Consider the following 18051-nt stretch of genomic DNA (forward strand, 5'->3'; position numbering starts at 1 on the left):
TGCATGTGCTCTACCAACTGAGCTACCCAGGCATGACTCACATCCTTTCTTGCAAGTTTTGCAGGAGAGCTTCTGTGAAGTCTGAAAGGTAGGAATGAGGTACTGGCAGAATTAAAGCCATGAGGATGGGTTGTGAGGTGTGCTTGGCTAGGTTAGTCGGTAGAGCACATGCTCACAAATTGCAAAGGTGCCAAGTTCGAGTCTTAATCTGACACACAGTCATTGAGAAATGCAGTTGGAAACACCACCTCCAGCCCTGTGGGCCCATGACTTGTCAGCCATCTTCTCAGTTTCACAAGCCCCAAACCACTGCACAAAATTATTTAAAATTCAAGCCTTTCTCTCTGCCAGCTTCAGGAGCCAAATTCAGGCCTTTCAGTTGGCCATTTCCTGCTCCCACCAAAAGCACTACCCTTCAGAGCCCTGTTTTCTGCCAGAACGTTTCAGAAGGAAATCACTGCCACCATTGGAAAGTCACAAGCTCTTAAGTTAATCTAATAGATTGCAATCGCAATTCATATTGAAGGATTACAGAAAGACCAACTCATAATCTCCAAAACAGCTTGAAGAAAAGGGTTCACCTCCCAGATACTGGAAACTGCCTATGTCACACTCAATAGCCAAGGACACAACCCCTAACACAGCCAGGAAATAGTTTACAGCCCGTGTGAAGGAATTAACATGTAGAAGATTCATTGTAAAGAGACTGACACCCCATTCGAGGATTATAGTCTCCACATAAAGGATGGAGGGAGGGCTATAGGCACATTGCCACCTTAATAAATTATGAATACCATGTCTCATTTCTTTCCTTTGAGAACAGCTACATTCTTGTGTCAATATTTAGCCTTTACCTGCCTTGTAATGATCTAGCAATTGATCCTCTGCACAATCTTATCACACGGTTGCTTGCATGTTCCTACTCTGTGAGCAGTTTCACACACATCATGCGCTGTGAGCTTCACTGCCGCCTGCACCTGGGTTCAAGCTATTGAGAACTTTGTGGTGATTGAAAACCTGTCATTTTAGCAGTGCTACAGATTAATTCTGCCATTGATCTAGGCTTAAGGTCTCCAACTCTCTCTCAGCCTGCTCAGTGGAAGGTGAGTGATAATCTGCACTTCAGTGACCACTTTCCAATCTGGATACATCTACCAGACAGAGCACAGCACCCAAAAGTAAGCTTTACAAATGGGGGCTCAGCAACCCAAACTGTGCATTGTAGAGCCAACTGGTTGTGCCTGAATGTAGATAGAAGGCCCAGAAATGAATGGATCATATAACCAAACAGTTCACCACAATATTAATTCGCCCTTCACAGGTCATCCCCAAGAGCCACCTGTTCCTCAATGAAATGATGAATGCCACTCTACAATCGGGCAGACTGGTGGTTCTGCAGAGCTCCAAGGGCATGTCATCTGGTGAGAATCTTGCAGCCTTTAGGACAGAAACGGCAAAACGGGTACCTATAATTAAAGAGAAAGAAACAAGACCATGGCTTCAGTTTCTGATCTTCTTCACCCATTTAATTAAACAAGCAGATATGTGCATAGCTATTCAGAGACTTTAGGTAGAAATTCGGAGACTTGAGACTTTCAGAGGGAGATATGAGTTGCCCTCCTAATTCTCTAATAAAGGACAAGAGCTTCTTTTTCTTCAAAAACATCACCACCACTGCAAGTCAGGCTCTGGCTTTCTTTTGTTACAGTGTGATAATGAGAAGTGATGTTGGGACTTCTGTTATACCAGTGATGAACAGTACCTTCTCTTTGAGGAAGCAGCGGGGACACAGCTCCATGTCATTAAAAATTCTTTACTTCCTATAAGCTGCATTATTTTATTTTATTTACACGTCAAGTTCCATAGCACCAAATTGAGGAGCAGATCTCCAAGGTCATGGGACATGTCAGTACATAATTACAACATAAAAGTAATGACATAAAAATGAAATGTTTATGAACCCGAAAAAGTCAAGCCATAATTTTAAGTAAACGCAACCAACAATACAACAAGAATCAGCTTAATTTTTCAAGGAATTGCTCGATAGAATAGAAGCAGCCATGAGGAAACTCTTCAGTTTTGATTTGAAAGCGTGTGGATTACTGCTGAGATTTTTGAATTTGAGCAGTAGCTTACTGAAAATGGATGCAGCAGTATACTGTACACCTTTCTGCACAAGAGTTAAGGAAGTCCAATCCAGATACAGGTTTGATTTCTGCCAAGTATTAACTGAGGGAAAGCTGCTTATTCATGGGAATAAGCTAATATTGTTAACAATAAATTACAGTACGGAATACACACACACACACACACACACACACACACACACACACACACACATTGAGAGGCTAATGTCAAAATACCCAGACTCATAAACAGGAGTGGACAAGAGGTTCGTGAACTTACACCACTTATTGCCCGAACCGCCCATTTCTGAGCCAAAAATATCCTTTTAGAATGGGAAGAGTTACCCTAAAATATAATACCATAAGCGAATGAAAATAAGCAAAGTAGTCTAATTTTCTTGTCAAACAGTCACTCATTTCATATACCATTCAAATAGTAAAAATGGCAGTCTTAAGTCTTTGAACAAGATCCTGAACTTGGGCTTTCCACGACAGTTTACTGTCTATCTGAACCCCTAGAAATTTGAACTGTTAAGTTTCACTAATCATATTCCCATTCTGTGAAATTAAAACGTCAGGTTTTCTTGAATTGTGTGTTAGAAACTGTAAAAACTGAGTCTTACTGTGATTTGGCATTAATTTATTTTCTACAAGCCATGAACTAAAGTCATGAACTGCACTATTTGAAACTGGACCAATGTTGCACACAACATCCTTTACTACCAGGCTAGTGTCATCAGCAGACGGAAATATTTTAGAGTTACCTGTAATACTAGAGGGCATATCATTTATATAAATAAGGAGCAGGAGTGACCCCAACACTGGTCCCTAGGGCACCCCCCCACTTGACTGTACCCCACTTAGACCCCACATCACAGCCATTCTCAACATTGTGAATAATGACCTTTTGCTGTCTGTTGCTAAAGTAAGAGGTGTAACCAATTGTGAGCTACTGCCCTTATTATTGGAAATGTTAAGAAAATCCTGCTCCAAATTTTAAACTAAATACAGTAAACTGAACAGTTCCCAGAGTAATGCTAGAAAGCCATTTCAGTTCCTCTCCTTAAGTCAGTTAAGGACATGTAGGTCCCAAGTAGTTGTTGTAACATTGGTATGCCGGATGTAAGAGAGAGGACTTAAAATCAGGTGGTCAGTTGGTGCTTTGTTGGTATACTAGAATTCAAGCAGCTGCTTAGTCGCTACAGCCTCTATTGTAAGTGGCTGTAGAGCAGGCTTTCATATGCAAGCAACATCCAATTGTTTTATAACCTTGACAAGGTCTTTTTTTTATTTTTATTTTAAATTCTTACTCTCTTAACACTATTTTAGACATTGCGCAGTGGAAAATCCAGGATGGGATGCGACAATATTATGAAAAGGAAAGTTGCCACTCACCATATAGCGGAGGTACTGAGTTGCATATAGATTGTGTGGCTTGAGTTGCCAGAGAGCAGTAGTGTGTGTGTGTGTGTGTGTGTGTGTGTGTGTGTGTTTTTGACAAAGATCTTGCTGGCCGGAAGCTTATTTGTGACAGTCTTCTTGTTGTGCCTATCTGTGACTCGGCACCTCCGCTATGTGGTGAGTGGCAGCTTTCCTTTTCCTAATATTGTTATTTTAGAATGGAGAGATCCTACAAGATTGTTTTTTATACAAAAGTGACTATGTTTTCAACAGCTCTTGATTGTATTGCATTCATGGTAAAGTGCACTATCCAGTGCTCTTTATTTGTGGAAGACATATTCATTTTTATTTCGTCTTCCAGTCTTGCAGCCACATATAGATTAACAGTGCATCACATAATTCAAGTCAGTTCATAAATGAGGAAGATTCTGATACAGAGAAGCCAAGTCTACATTGGAACTAGATCAGTTGTTGTCAAGGACTATTTAACAGTACAGACAAGTATCAAGCATAGAGATTACAGGCATAGTTAAATTCTGTATGGATATCAAAGGTGTTCGTATTGTGACAAGAATATTCAGGTGAGAAAGGACTATGAGGAGACTGCAGATCCTACATTCATTGCAAATTAAGACTCAAGAAATGTGAGAAAGCCAGAAAAGAATGAAATGCATATGAAGCACTATTAAACAGAGGAATATTAAGAATGGATTGTGTGTAAGAAACAAATAAATAATGGTTGCTTGTACACAAATACAGATAGCAGTACAAATTAGTGATAGCGGATGTGATAGGTTAGTTCATGATTCATGACGTGTGTTCTTACAGTAGAGTCTTTTGCAGTATTATATTAAGAATCGTATGTCCGAGGCTTGATTTTTCAAACTAAGATTGCCGTATTTTTTTGGAAATAAAAAGCATTGTTTATTTTCATAGTTGCTCACATCATTTTAAAGCTCAAACATTACTCTATTTTCCTACATAATTATCATTTCTATCAAAACATTTTTGGAGATACCACTGAGTAATGAAATAACCTTGTGTTTGATTTCATCAGTCAGTGATCATAGTCCACCCCATTGTTCCTTCACTTTCAGGAAAGGTGGTAATCACTAAGGGCTAGGTTCAGCATGTAGAGAGGAGCAGGGGTGGGGAAATGACAGTCCAGCCAAATCCTTCCAGGAGGACTTGGTTTTGACAATAGATGCTGTGTTGAGTGTTAGCATGCAGCATCATCACTCCTCTGCCCAATTTTCCTCTCTGGCAGTTTTGGATCACCTGCCTGAGGTCCCTTAGTGTCTCACAATACCTGTCTGAAAACAGAGTCGTCGTCACTTTGCCAGCAGTTGCTTGTAGTTGCTTCGTGGGACCCATCACATGAAAAAATGTGATATGTCAATTTTTGAGACAAAATATTCTCTCAACAGAGCTAGCGGAATCTCAGGAACCTGAAGAGCCAGTTCACACATGGTGATATTTTGATATTTGAACAGTAGTGTCACATTCTTTTGAACAGTCTCATCTGAAATCAGTGGTTTCTGCTCCAGTCTTCAGTGTGAATGTCCATGCTACCAGCAGTGAACTCCCTACACCACCTGCAGACATTATGAATGGCCTTACACTTTTTTGCCATAAACTTCACACAAGTGATGGTTAGTTTCGATAGGTGGAACCCTGTTCATATTTGAAAACTAGGTTCATATTTGAAAACTAGGTAACTGCATGGATTTCATACCTGGCAGATGCAACAGTCAGCACTTCCATTGTAGACAGGTGCTAGACACACAGTGAGCAGTGGGGAGAAGTGGGGAAGATAAGCATTGAGAGTGGGAAAGCTGCTGTACACGGCAGTATTGCAGGATTTTGCCAGCACTTCTCCTCACAGATCTACAACTTTGGAAACCTTCAGTATGAAACAACACTTGTGTATACCATTGCATGTTCTATGTCTGTTGTATTCTATTTATTAATCTTCATTCTGTGAACGACTTGCGTGGTGAACAATTTCCTAGCTAGAGGTGATTTAGGAGAACCTCAGATATATATTAAACTACCCGGATACCTGCGGCTTCACCCGTATAAGTGATTTTCACATGTCATACACACTTCTCTTCCTCTCCACATCTCTGCCCATCTCCACCATCTCTTTGCCCTTCTGCTCTACCCTCCCTCCTCTGCCCATCTGCTCTACCCTCCCTCCTCTGCCCGTCACCTCTACCCTCCCTCCTCTGCCCGTCACCTCTACCCTCCCTCCTCTGCCCGTCACCTCTACCCTCCCTCCTCTGCCCGTCACCTCTACCCTCCCTCCTCTGCCCGTCACCTCTACCCTCCCTCCTCTGCCCGTCACCTCTACCCTCCCTCCTCTGCCCGTCACCTCTACCCTCCCTCCTCTGCCCGTCACCTCTACCCTCCCTCCTCTGCCCGTCACCTCTACCCTCCCTCCTCTGCCCGTCACCTCTACCCTCCCTCCTCTGCCCATCACCTCTACCCTCCCTCCTCTGCCCGTCACCTCTACCCTCCCTCCTCTGCCCGTCACCTCTACCCTCCCCCTCCTCTGCCCGTCACCTCTACCCTCCCCCTCCTCTGCCCGTACCCTCTACCCTCCCCCTCCTCTGCCCGTCACCTCTACCCTCCCCCTCCTCTGCCCGTCACCTCTACCCTCCCCCTCCTCTGCCCGTCACCTCTACCCTCCCCCTCCTCTGCCCGTCACCTCTACCCTCCCCCTCCTCTGCCCGTCACCTCTACCCTCCCCCTCCTCTGCCCGTCACCTCTACCCTCCCCCCCCCTCTGCCAGTCACCTCTACCCTCCCCCCCTCTGCCCGTCACCTCTACCCTCCCCCCCCTCTGCCCGTCACCTCTACCCTCCCCCCCTCTGCCCGTCACCTCTACCCTCCCCCCCCCTCTGCCCGTCACCTCTACCCTCCCCCCCCCTCTGCCCGTCACCTCTACCCTCCCCCCCCCCTCTGCCCGTCACCTCTACCCTCCCCCCCTCTGCCCGTCACCTCTACACTCCCCCCCTCTGCCCGTCACCTCTACCCTCCCCCCTCTGCCCGTCACCTCCACCCTCCCCCCTCTGCCCGTCACCTCTACCCTCCCCCCTCTGCCCGTCACCTCTACCCTCCCCCCCCCCCTCTGCCCGTCACCTCTACCCTCCCCCCCCCCCCCTCTGCCCGTCACCTCTACCCTCCCCCCCCCTGCCCGTCACCTCTACCCTCCCCCCCCCTGCGCGTCACCTCTACCCTCCCCCCCCCTGCGCGTCACCTCTACCCTCCCCCACCCTCTACCCGACACCTCTACCCTCCCCCCCCTCTGCCCGTCACCTCTACCCTCCCCCCCTCTGCCCGTCACCTCTACCCTCCCCCCCCTCTGCCCGTCACCTCTACCCTCCCTCCCCTCTGCCCGTCACCTCTACCCTCCCCCCCCTCTGCCCGTCACCTCTACCCTCCCCCCCTCTGCCCGTCACCTCTACCCTCCCCCCCCCTCTGCCCGTCACCTAGTCCCTCCCCCCCTCTGCCCGTCACCTAGTCCCTCCCCCCCACCCCTCTGCCCGTCACCTAGTCCCTCCCCCCCCGCCCCTCTGCCCGTCACCTTGCCCCTCCCCCCCGCCCCTCTGCCCGTCACCTTGCCCCTCCCCCCCCACCCCTCTGCCCGTCACCTTGCCCCTCCCCCCCCGCCCCTCTGCCCGTCACCTTGCCCCTCCCCCCCCGCCCCTCTGCCCGTCACCTTGCCCCTCCCCCCCCCGCCCCTCTGCCCGTCACCTTGTCCCTCCCCCCCGCCCCTCTGCCCGTCACCTCTACCCTCCCCCCCGCCCCTCTGCCCGTCACCTCTACCCTCCCCCCCGCCCCTCTGCCCGTCACCTCTACCCTCCCCCCCTCTGCCCGTCACCTCTACCCTCCCCCCCTCTGCCCGTCACCTCTTCCCTCCCGCCCCCTATGCCCGTCACCTCTTCCCTCCCTCCCCCCCCTCTGCCCGTCACCTCTTCCCTCCCTCCCCCCCCTCTGCCCGTCACCTCTTCCCTCCCTCCCCCCCCTCTGCCCGTCACCTCGTCCCTCCCTCCCCCCCCCCCCTCTGCCCGTCACCTCGTCCCTCCCTCCCCCCCCCCTCTGCCCGTCACCTCGTCCCTCCCTCCCCCCCCCTCTGCCCGTCACCTCGTCCCTCCCTCCCCCCCCCCTCTGCCCGTCACTTCGTCCCTCCCTCCCCCCCCTCTGCCCGTCACTTCGTCCCTCCCTCCCCCCCTCTGCCCGTCACCTCATCCCTCTCCCCTCTCTGTCCATCTACACTCCTGGAAATGGAAAAAAGAACACATTGACACCAGTGTGTCAGACCCACCATACTTACTCCGGACACTGCGAGAGGGCTGTACAAGCAATGATCACACGCACGGCACAGCGGACACACCAGGAACCGTGGTGTTGGCAGTCGAATGGCGCTAGCTGCGCAGCATTTGTGCACCGCCGCCGTCAGTGTCAGCCAGTTTGCCGTGGCATACGGAGCTCCATCGCAGTCTTTAACACTGGTAGCATGCCGCGACAGCGTGGACGTGAACCGTATGTGCAGTTGACGGACTTTGAGCGAGGGCGTATAGTGGGCATGCGGGAGGCCGGGTGGACGTACCGCCGAATTGCTCAACACGTGGGGCATGAGGTCTCCACAGTACATCGATGTTGTCGCCAGTGGTCGGCGGAAGGTGCACGTGCCCGTCGACCTGGGACCGGACCGCAGCGACGCGCGGATGCACGCCAAGACCGTAGGATCCTACGCAGTGCCGTAGGGGACCGCACCGCCACTTCCCAGCAAATTAGGGACACTGTTGCTCCTGGGGTATCGGCGAGGACCATTCGCAACCGTCTCCATGAAGCTAGGCTACGGTCCCGCACACCGTTAGGCCGTCTTCCGCTCACGCCCCAACATCGTGCAGCCCGCCTCCAGTGGTGTCGCGACAGGCGTGAATGGAGGGACGAATGGAGACGTGACGTCTTCAGCGATGAGAGTCGCTTCTGCCTTGGTGCCAATGATGGTCGTATGCGTGTTTGGCGCCGTGCAGGTGAGCGCCACAATCAGGACTGCATACGACCGAGGCACACAGGGCCAACACCCGGCATCATGGTGTGGGGAGCGATCTCCTGCACTGGCCGTCCACCACTGGTGATCGTCGAGAGGACACTGAATAGTGCACGGTACATCCAAACCGTCATCGAACCCATCGTTCTACCTTTCCTAGACCGGCAAGGGAACTTGCTGTTCCAACAGGACAATGCACGTCCGCATGTATCCCGTGCCACCCAACGTGCTCTAGAAGGTGTAAGTCAACTACCCTGGCCAGCAAGATCTCCGGATCTGTCCCCCATTGAGCATGTTTGGGACTGGATGAAGCGTCGTCTCACGCGGTCTGCACGTCCAGCACGAATGCTGGTCCAACTGAGGCGCCAGGTGGAAATGGCATGGCAAACCGTTCCACAGGACTACATCCAGCATCTCTATGATCATCTCCATGGGAGAATAGCAGCCTGCATTGCTGCGAAAGGTGGATATACACTGTACTAGTGCCGACATTGTGCATGCTCTGTTGCCTGTGTCTATGTGCCTGTGGTTCTGTCAGTGTGATCATGTGATGTATCTGACCCCAGGAATGTGTCAATAAAGTTTCCCCTTCCTGGGACAATGAATTCACGGTGTTCTTATTTCAATTTCCAGGAGTGTATTTCTCCTCTTTCTGTCACTCCTCCCTCATCTTTTCATCACCCCCTCCCCTGCTCTGTCGATCCCCTCCATCTATCCATCCACTCCTGCATCATTCTCTTCTTATACATCCACTCCTGCCCCCCCCCCCCCTCTGTCCATTCTCCCCTCTATCCATCTCAACCCTCCCACAGCCGTGCCATCAGCACATGTGGCCCTTGCAGAATAGGTTGGTACAGCAAGCTAATACTACTCCTACACACTTGCTGTGTGGGGCTGCCTACTCCACAGGGGCCATAAAACCGTTTATTCCCCTTGATATAATGGCTGCCCTGTGAAGCAGGTCCATACAGCTCCCACACAACATGCATGTCAAACTGTTTTTGCCTCTATCTCCACTCTTAGTGCAGCCAGGAGATTATAAACACCACAGTGCTGATGCTCGTGAAGATTATGTTTATGTGCCAAATTTGGTTTAAATTGACGCAGGGGTCTGGGAGGAGTTCCTGCACATACATACTTATGCTCTGCTTTATAGATGCACACTAGCCTTTTCCCTGCAGCTTTGCCTGCATGAGTGTTCAACACATACTTTACACACATCTCCTCCGCCTCTCTTGGTCTATCTCCTTGTCTGCCCATCTCCTTCTCACGCCCCTCACTGCCTGTCTCTCCTCATACCTCATCCTTCTCTGACCACTCCTTCCCCCATATCTCTATCTGTACCCTTCTTCCCCTCTGTCCATCTCCTCCTCACCCCTCTCTACTCATCTTTTCCTCCCACTCTCCGTGCCCATTTCCTCCTGCCTGCATATCTGCCCATCCCTTCCTGCCCCTTCTCAATGTCAATGTCCTACCCTGTCTATATTCATCTCCTCTTCCCTCTCTTCTGTCTATTACCTCTTCCCCCACACCTCCCTATTCATCCCCTATTCCCCCTCTCCCAGTTCATATCTTCTCCTCCTCTTTTTGTTTGTCTATTTTCCTCCTCTTTTTGCCCTTCTCAAGTGTTGCTAGTGCAAAATAAGTTGACAAAGCAAGCTGATACTGCTCTCACAATATGCCTGGTGTGCAGGGTAGTCTACATGACAGGGACTGGATAAATCTTTCCTTGCTGCTGATGTATAGACTGCTTCGCTAAGCAAGTCAGTAACGCATCTGATGATATTCCCACGACATGCCAGTTGTGCAGGGCTGCATATTCAGCAGGGGCTTAAAATCACATGTTTGCCAATATCTCTGCTGCTATTGAGGCTATAGGAGGTTATAAACTCCACAGTGCTGATACGAAGTTTGCTATTTGTGTGCCAAATCTGGGTGACATATGATACAGGTTTTTGGGAGGAGATCTGGACATACATACACACAGTCTGTTTTTTATATCTATAATATAGTCCATTATTTTGCTTACAAGTCTGACTGCATTTGTATTTAGCCTTCCTTTCTATAGTTATTTTCCTCTAAAATCATAAGTCAGTAGTACCACTGAATTAGTCTTACTAATTATTCTCCTAGATACGATTTTTGTCCTTTTTATTGTTGTTTTCCATGTATTGGTAGTGGCTGTTTACTCTTTGCTGTATCTAATAAATTTATATGGATTTTTCAGATCTTGTCAAACCCAGAATTTCTTGCTGAAGGAACTGCTATTGATGATCTGATCAACGCAGACAGAGTGCTCATAGGTGGCGAAGATTCACCTGAAGGACAAGCAGCTATTGAAAAATTGTGTTGGGTGTATGAACATTGGATATCAAGACGAAATATAATAACAACAAATACATGGTCATCTGAACTGTCTAAACTGGTTAGTGTGTAACAAATTAATATTCATACTTTGATAGGTAATGTAAATATCGTGTGGCTCCCAACACCAGTGCAAGCCTTTCAATTTTAGGCCGTCACTTGATAGCCTCTCTATTAATGACACTAGTCATTCTTCAGTTCCTAATTTTCATTCATTAATCTGAGTGAACTACACTCCAGAATTTCTTACCCTCAGAAAAATCTGAGTTTTCATGGTGAATCAAATCCTGGACGTAAATGACTTTTGCCAGCCATGAGTTAGTTACTAAGACAGATAAAACAAACAAGAAGGTGAGAATAAGAATTGCTGGCTGCACAATTAATTCCTATAGAATCATTCCCTAGCTTTTCTGCTAGTAACTGTAGCTTTATGTAATTTTAATTAGTGAATGCACTGAAATTATCACTGCCTACCTGACACTATACAAAGTTTTCCTTCCAGCTTTTAAGACCTATGAATGGTCAAGTACAGCACTCAGTTTCAGAGCATGCAGTGTAAGATAATGTACTTACTTCAGTGCTAGCTTCACAATCTGACACCCTGTTACTTTTCTCACCACCCATGTCTTCAGTTATCTCATTCTACAGCTACATGTGCTCCACATCATCATTCCATTACTTCTACTTTTACTACTACTTCTTCTCCTCCTCCTCCTCCTCCTCCTCCTCCTCCTCCTCTCTCTCCACTCTTCTTTTTTTTCTCTCCAAAATTTCTCCTAGCATCCCTGTCTTGTCTCCTGCTTCCATGTATAGGTGCCTGCTACCTCCAAGTACAGACTGCGGCATTTAAATCCAGAAAAATGAAACTTTTTTAAAAGCAAATTTATTAAAACAAAATACAAATGAAAATCCTTTTACGTATAAGTAATGGTATCTTTCAAGAGTAACATTACTCGATGTAACCACCTTCAGCCGCAATGACCGCCTGTAGTCTTGTCCTGAAGCAATTCCACGCACTCTTTAAAACAGTGCTGTCCATATTCATGAATGCTGCTTCAGTGGTGGTGCATAGAGATGCGACATTAGGGAGCCTCATCTTATTGGTAACTCTTTCAACTATGCTGCAACATAGTAGTCGAGGAGGTTCAAATATGGGCTGTTTGTTGGCCATAACTCCTTTTACCAGAATATGTCAACATTATTAGAGAGCCAGTTTTGGACTAAATGGCTCTTATGAGCTGGTGTACCATCTTGTTGCAAGACATATTGTCTCCCTGAGGGCACAGTTACCATTAACAGTTTTGTAACATTCGTCAAAACTTGCAGATAAATTTCTTTTCTGACAGTTTGTCCCTATTCAAAGTAATGATATCACCCTCACCATACGCAACACCTAGTATGTAAACTGCACACTTCTCTGAAGCATTATACTTGGCCACACCCATAGACAGTTAATCTCAGATACCTGAAGTTAATTAAACTGTTTCAGTGGGTGAACGCCCAGCGTAAAGACTTTCGATAATTGCAGCTCTTTGGTTGTACTCTGCACTTGTCTGTAACACCTTGGCCATTTTGAGATTCTGACTGTTTACTAGATGGATATGGCTTTCAAGAATGCCAATTGTGATCTCTGGTGGAATTATGATATGGTGGGAAATTCAAATTGAAATTTGCCCAAGTTTAAGCACCGCACTCTGCACATGCGTGCCTAGAAGCATTGCACTCTGAACATGCATGCCTGAAAGCTTGTTACTGCTGACATTAATCTTGATGCAATTTCTGCTGTGGAATGTATTTTCATCTTAATATCTTTTTTTATCTGGAAGATTTTGACTTTTCCTAATTGACTTTATTGTGTTAATGCCTCTGATTAATTTTTTCTTGTAGGCAGCTAATGCTTTCTTGGCCCAGCGAATTTCAAGCATTAATTCACTGTCTGCTGTTTGTGAAGCAACAGGAGCAGATATTTCTGAAGTCGCACGTGCTGTGGGTCTTGATTCCAGGATTGGTCCAAAATTTTTGCAAGCATCTGTTGGTAAGACACTTATTTAAGTAATCATGATAGCTTCACATTGATTACAGGTAATTATTTCAAATGTGAAGAACACTATTACCTTAGAAGGTGCTATGTGTTGAACAATTTATTCAAAATGAGAGAAATGCTAGTATGTATGTGATGTGTAGCCTGTGTGAGGGAAGCAGTTTGGATACCACAGTATAATTTTGCAAGCACTGAGAATGGACCGTAAGGTGTAAGTATGCGTTTCTTATTTAACAGCAGTATGAATGGAATAATGTTGTGAAAATAAGTTAAAAGATCAATATCAACAAAAGTAAAACAAGGGTAATGGAATGTAGTAGATTTAAATCAGGTAATGTTGAAGGAATTAATTATGAAGTGAAATGAGACACTAAAGCTTCATGAGTTTTATTATTTGAGCAGCAGATTATGGCCAAAACAGAGAGGATATAAAATTAGATTGGCTATGGTGCAAAGTGCATTTCTGAAAAAGAGGAATTTGCTAACATCAGATATTAATATAAATATTGGAAAGTCATTTTTGAAGATATTTGTCTGGAGTGTAGCCTTGTATGGGAGTGAAACTTGGGCAAGAAGCAGTTTAGACAAAAAGAGAATAGAAGGTTTTTAAATGTGGTGCTACAGTAAATTGTTTAAGATTAGATGGAGAGATTAATTATGAATCAAATTATCAGCTAGGTAATGGAAGGAAGTGGGGGCACCAGGATGTGGGGGGGGGGGGGGGGGGGGGACTAAAATTGTAGTGGGTGATGAAGGGATGAATAGAGTAAGTATGCTGATATGGATGTAGGTTGCAGTAGTTAATGCAGAGATGAAAAGTTTCACATGGTATATAATAATGTGGACAGAGGCATCGAACTGGTCCTCAGATTGAATAAGAAGAAGACATGATTTACGATATTAGCCAATGAAAGTTTACAGTGCAATTGCTGATCATGTTGTTATTGTGTGTGTAGCAAAGGAATCTTTTATCATATTTTATGTCTAGCTAAGTGAATCAGTAATTAATGAAATGATTAAGATGTTTTGGGAAGAATATAGAAGATACAGTATGAATAAGTATACAGTATGAATGGACTAGAAATTGTCAGGAATATCTAGAAAATGTTTATTCTATGACACCATAAATGAGCAGAACACTAGAAAAATGTATACATGTGTGATCTGCAATCAACAGGAGTCAGTGAGAGACACCTTATAAATAGTCTATGTATAATGAAAACTGAATTGCCCAACTTCGGTAAAACTTTTCCCATTGTGTAATTGTGTCGTCATGTTTTTTAGACCAGTGTTCCAACCACTGTTCCAAGTGGTCTCCATTAGGGTGGCAAATTTACTTTTAGGACCAGTCCCACAATCAAACCTTATATAGTATAATTTCATAAATACTTTGAGTGGTGCTAGCTAATCTCACAGCACCAATGCTATTTTGTGGGTGGTGTACTGCTTGTGGCAGTGATAGTGTTGGGCAGGGTGGGTAGAGGGAAAGGGAGGCAGGGAGTGGGACTGGGGATGGGTGGTTAGCAGTCAGAGGGAGGCAGCCAACAAAGAGTTGTGAGTGCTTGTGGGATGGAGGCATCGCTCTCAGCATCCCCCACAGTAACTGCAAAGTTAAACTGTGCATACAATAGATGTTTTTGGCTGTTTTGTTTACTGTCACATCTCTCGGTGCAGCTTCCCAAATGCCATTGGCTCTTAGGCCAGCTTCTGTTGACAGCCAAGGCAAGATTTGCCTGTATCTGTCATTGTGCTTCATGTTGGCAGGCTGCTTCACAATTTCTGTCACTTCTTGTATCTTACTATTGAAAGTAAGTGACTGTGCAGCTAGTACATGAAAGCTTTCCAGAACAGTACAGTGTGATTTAAACTTATTGTGGTGCTCCATCATGGCAGACTTGCTGTTCTGTCTGAGGCATATGAGCCTTTAATATTTCATTGCCTGATTGGATGTGTAATTCACTTAAAAGAAAATACAACTGGTCAAACTGAAACCCACATCATGAAAAATACTGATACCACATCATGACCATAAGTGAAATGACTGATACCTTTTGGAATGAAATAACGTACTCCTAAAACCATCACAGTCTGGCAGTTCTTTTGTATTGTTTTTATCCTTCAATAAAATATTAATATATTTCCCATGAGAAATGGTTAATAATTACTGACAAGTTAAAATTATGGACATGAACTGGGATATAAACCTGAATCCCTGCCTCAGGCTGTATGCTTCTTCTTATGCTATCAATATCTGTCTTATTATTGACACTTTCCTCCATAATCTTTCAACTTCACCACACAGCCTTGTCAGGAATGGTCACAGTGGCATAGAATCAATTAAAGAAAGTAGGAAAGAAAGAAAGAAATCACCTCTAGTCTAAAATAACCCTTGTACTTCTGTATAATGTTTCAGGAAAAGTGTGCAAAGTGCAGCTAAGGTGTAGCAGTAATTTTAATGTGGTGTATTTTCTTATACAGGGTTTGGTGGTAGCTGTTTCCAGAAGGATATACTTAATCTTGTGTACATCTGTGAATGTCTTAACCTCCCAGAAGTTGCAGCTTACTGGCAACAGGTTAGTGTTACTATTATTTTTAATGACATTTTTTCATCGATATCGCTTTGCATTTTAGTAAAAATTACTAGATTTTATAACAATGTGTTTATAAGTCTACTCATGACCACCCATTCCTAAAATGTACTTGGCTATATCTTGAATTTAATGCCATTCTGATCCTTCATACTAATGAAGGCTGCAGTGCTGTACCAAGTTCTGGCTGTTTATCTTCATCGGTTGTCTGGTGCCTCCAAACTCTTCAGCGACATTACAGTCATGAGAATGATGTGAAAGGTGTGGCAATCTGGATAGTACCCTCTTCTCTGATCTTACCTTCTGTGTAAAAGAATTTTAAATCTCTGGCTTGGTGCCGTGCAAGGTTCAGGTAGGTCCCCAGATACTGAATATATAATGCTGACTAAAGAGATAGAAATGGTTCAACAATTTTACAAACATAACTCAAATATCAGCAAACAGAAAATGCGAAGGATGATTTCAGATGGGAAAGAAAAAAAAAAAAGAAAATTGATATCTGAGATAATAGAGAAATACTGGTCCAACAGTAAACTGAAAAACTCTTTTAATAAAATTGCGTAAAGTGGTCCATTGGATGCCATAAAATGTAAATAATAATGATGATGATCCATTGTTTTTCCAAGTGGTCCTGGTTTATCCATTTGTTTTTGAATCAGCTCTTATATCAACGGCAGTTGCTGGATTTATGTCTCGAAAAGCCATGGACTAGAATAGAATCTTGTGGTGCCCCACACTTCATAACATCATTATAGTAATCCTATATATTCTCTTCATGTTGACACTAGAGGATGAGCTTCTGCTTGAACCTTTTATAGATGTAGAAGGAAGTGTTGGTTAACTTTTCCCCTAATTCCATAATGCTCCAGTTTGTGCATGGCCTTCACAAGCAAGTGCTGCTATTAAATTAATAAACCTTGCCAGACGAAGAGCACCATAGGAAACTTGGCCTTCATTGGCTGAGTACAGATTTTGTGAACTTGCATTACCTGAGCTGGGATCTGGTGAAGACTACCAGTCCTCTAGAACTGTAAGTTCTGAGCATGCTTCAGCGACCACTGTGGGGCAAGCCGGTGGAATGTTGTGTGTCACAGGAAACAAGGATCCTGATTTAACCACCCACAATTCTAGGATGGTACAAACCTATCTGTCATCACCAGACAACCTCTGAGGACTGAGGAACCTGCGACATTTCGGTTGTGTAATGCTTACCCAGGCAAGTAGGGCTCCGTATGGGTGAATCTTTACATCCCAAGCTGCTCGTGGGAACACCATGATGAAAACCACTCCAAATGCGATGGGTGTGTTGTCTGCAAGAATTCACAACCACATGGCGAAAAGAGTAAGAGAAGAGTTTCCTTCTGATAGTCTGATTAAAATTAGTAAAGGGTCTCAGTATGTAATCAAACAAAATGTGATTGTATTTACTAAAAACATAGAGGGGATGTTTGAAAAAAGTGCCACTTTTCTATATCCATGAAGGTTTAGAATGGCTCTGCTGGTATTGTAAAATCTGTGTAAAGATTATAAAATCATACATTGCTGAAGGAATGCTTTAACAGTGTTTATAGAAAAGGTAATCTAAAAAGTGTCTCTCTCAACTTGCCATTTCCCCTACCAACCTCCAAGGGAAAACTGACCGGGAAAGTAGCATGATGTTTGGATCAAAAGATGTCCCAGGTACCGTAACATGTAATAATAGCACATCTGACTGATGAGGAGGATATCATGGAGTTAGATGCCTTGCCACTACACACAGAATGCCTCCCCCACAATCTGTCAGTGCCTCACCGTCCCAGCAGAAAGATAGGAGGAGATTAAAAAACGAAACACTAAAATGGCTCCCATACTTCAGTGGAACAAGAATGGATACAGGACACATGGATCAATTGAGACTTCACATATTGGGCAAACGCTTCTGCCTATGTTTCCAAGATACCGTTTTAATTTGTTGATCATCTGGACATCAAGCAGTTGTATGCACTGTTAACCACCCCAAGCAGAAAAGCTGCTTTGTTGGTGCTGCACGGTTTTAACTAAGGTAAACTGAACCTGCAGTAAATAATGGTAGCCCCAGGCAATAAGTAAAGGTACACCAGGGAAATGGTAGCGAGGGGCATGAAAGGACTCCAGGTGCACTCAGTGTGTATGCATGGGGGCCTCATTCAACATGTTGAAAAGTTTATTCTGGCAGCCATTGATGGGACAGGGTGCAATCAATTGCAAGCTGTGGTGAATGTTAAAACAAACGATGCCTCTCCTGTGGGCTTTGAGTTAATACATCAATCATTCCAGCAGTTGGCAGAGAAGATTTGAGAAGAACAGCCTCACACATGTTTCTACAAAGCTCACAATTTGTAGCATTGTTTCCAGAACTAATAGTGGCTCCCTTGTTCTGAGTTGAGTGGAAGGACTGAACCAGATACTTCAAGAGTTCTGTGACAAGCTAGGCTGCGAGTTTCTGGACTTG

At 45.2% G+C, this 18051-nt stretch overlaps 1 protein-coding gene across 2 annotated transcripts in view; it reads left to right on the forward strand.

Moving 5' to 3' along the window:
- The window catches only part of LOC124612692 (UDP-glucose 6-dehydrogenase), a 101732-nt gene that overhangs the window by 59685 nt on the left and 23996 nt on the right, over positions 1-18051 (forward strand). For both annotated transcript variants that reach the window (XM_047141034.1, XM_047141035.1), the window contains exons 5-7: positions 10816-11013; positions 12840-12987; positions 15472-15566. In XM_047141034.1, the coding sequence (XP_046996990.1) occupies positions 10816-11013; positions 12840-12987; positions 15472-15566 (441 nt within the window). The remainder of the gene's footprint in view (positions 1-10815; positions 11014-12839; positions 12988-15471; positions 15567-18051) is intronic.

The sequence above is a fragment of the Schistocerca americana genome, chromosome 4, assembly GCF_021461395.2.
Source record: "Schistocerca americana isolate TAMUIC-IGC-003095 chromosome 4, iqSchAmer2.1, whole genome shotgun sequence".
NCBI classification, from domain to species: Eukaryota; Metazoa; Arthropoda; class Insecta; order Orthoptera; family Acrididae; genus Schistocerca; species Schistocerca americana.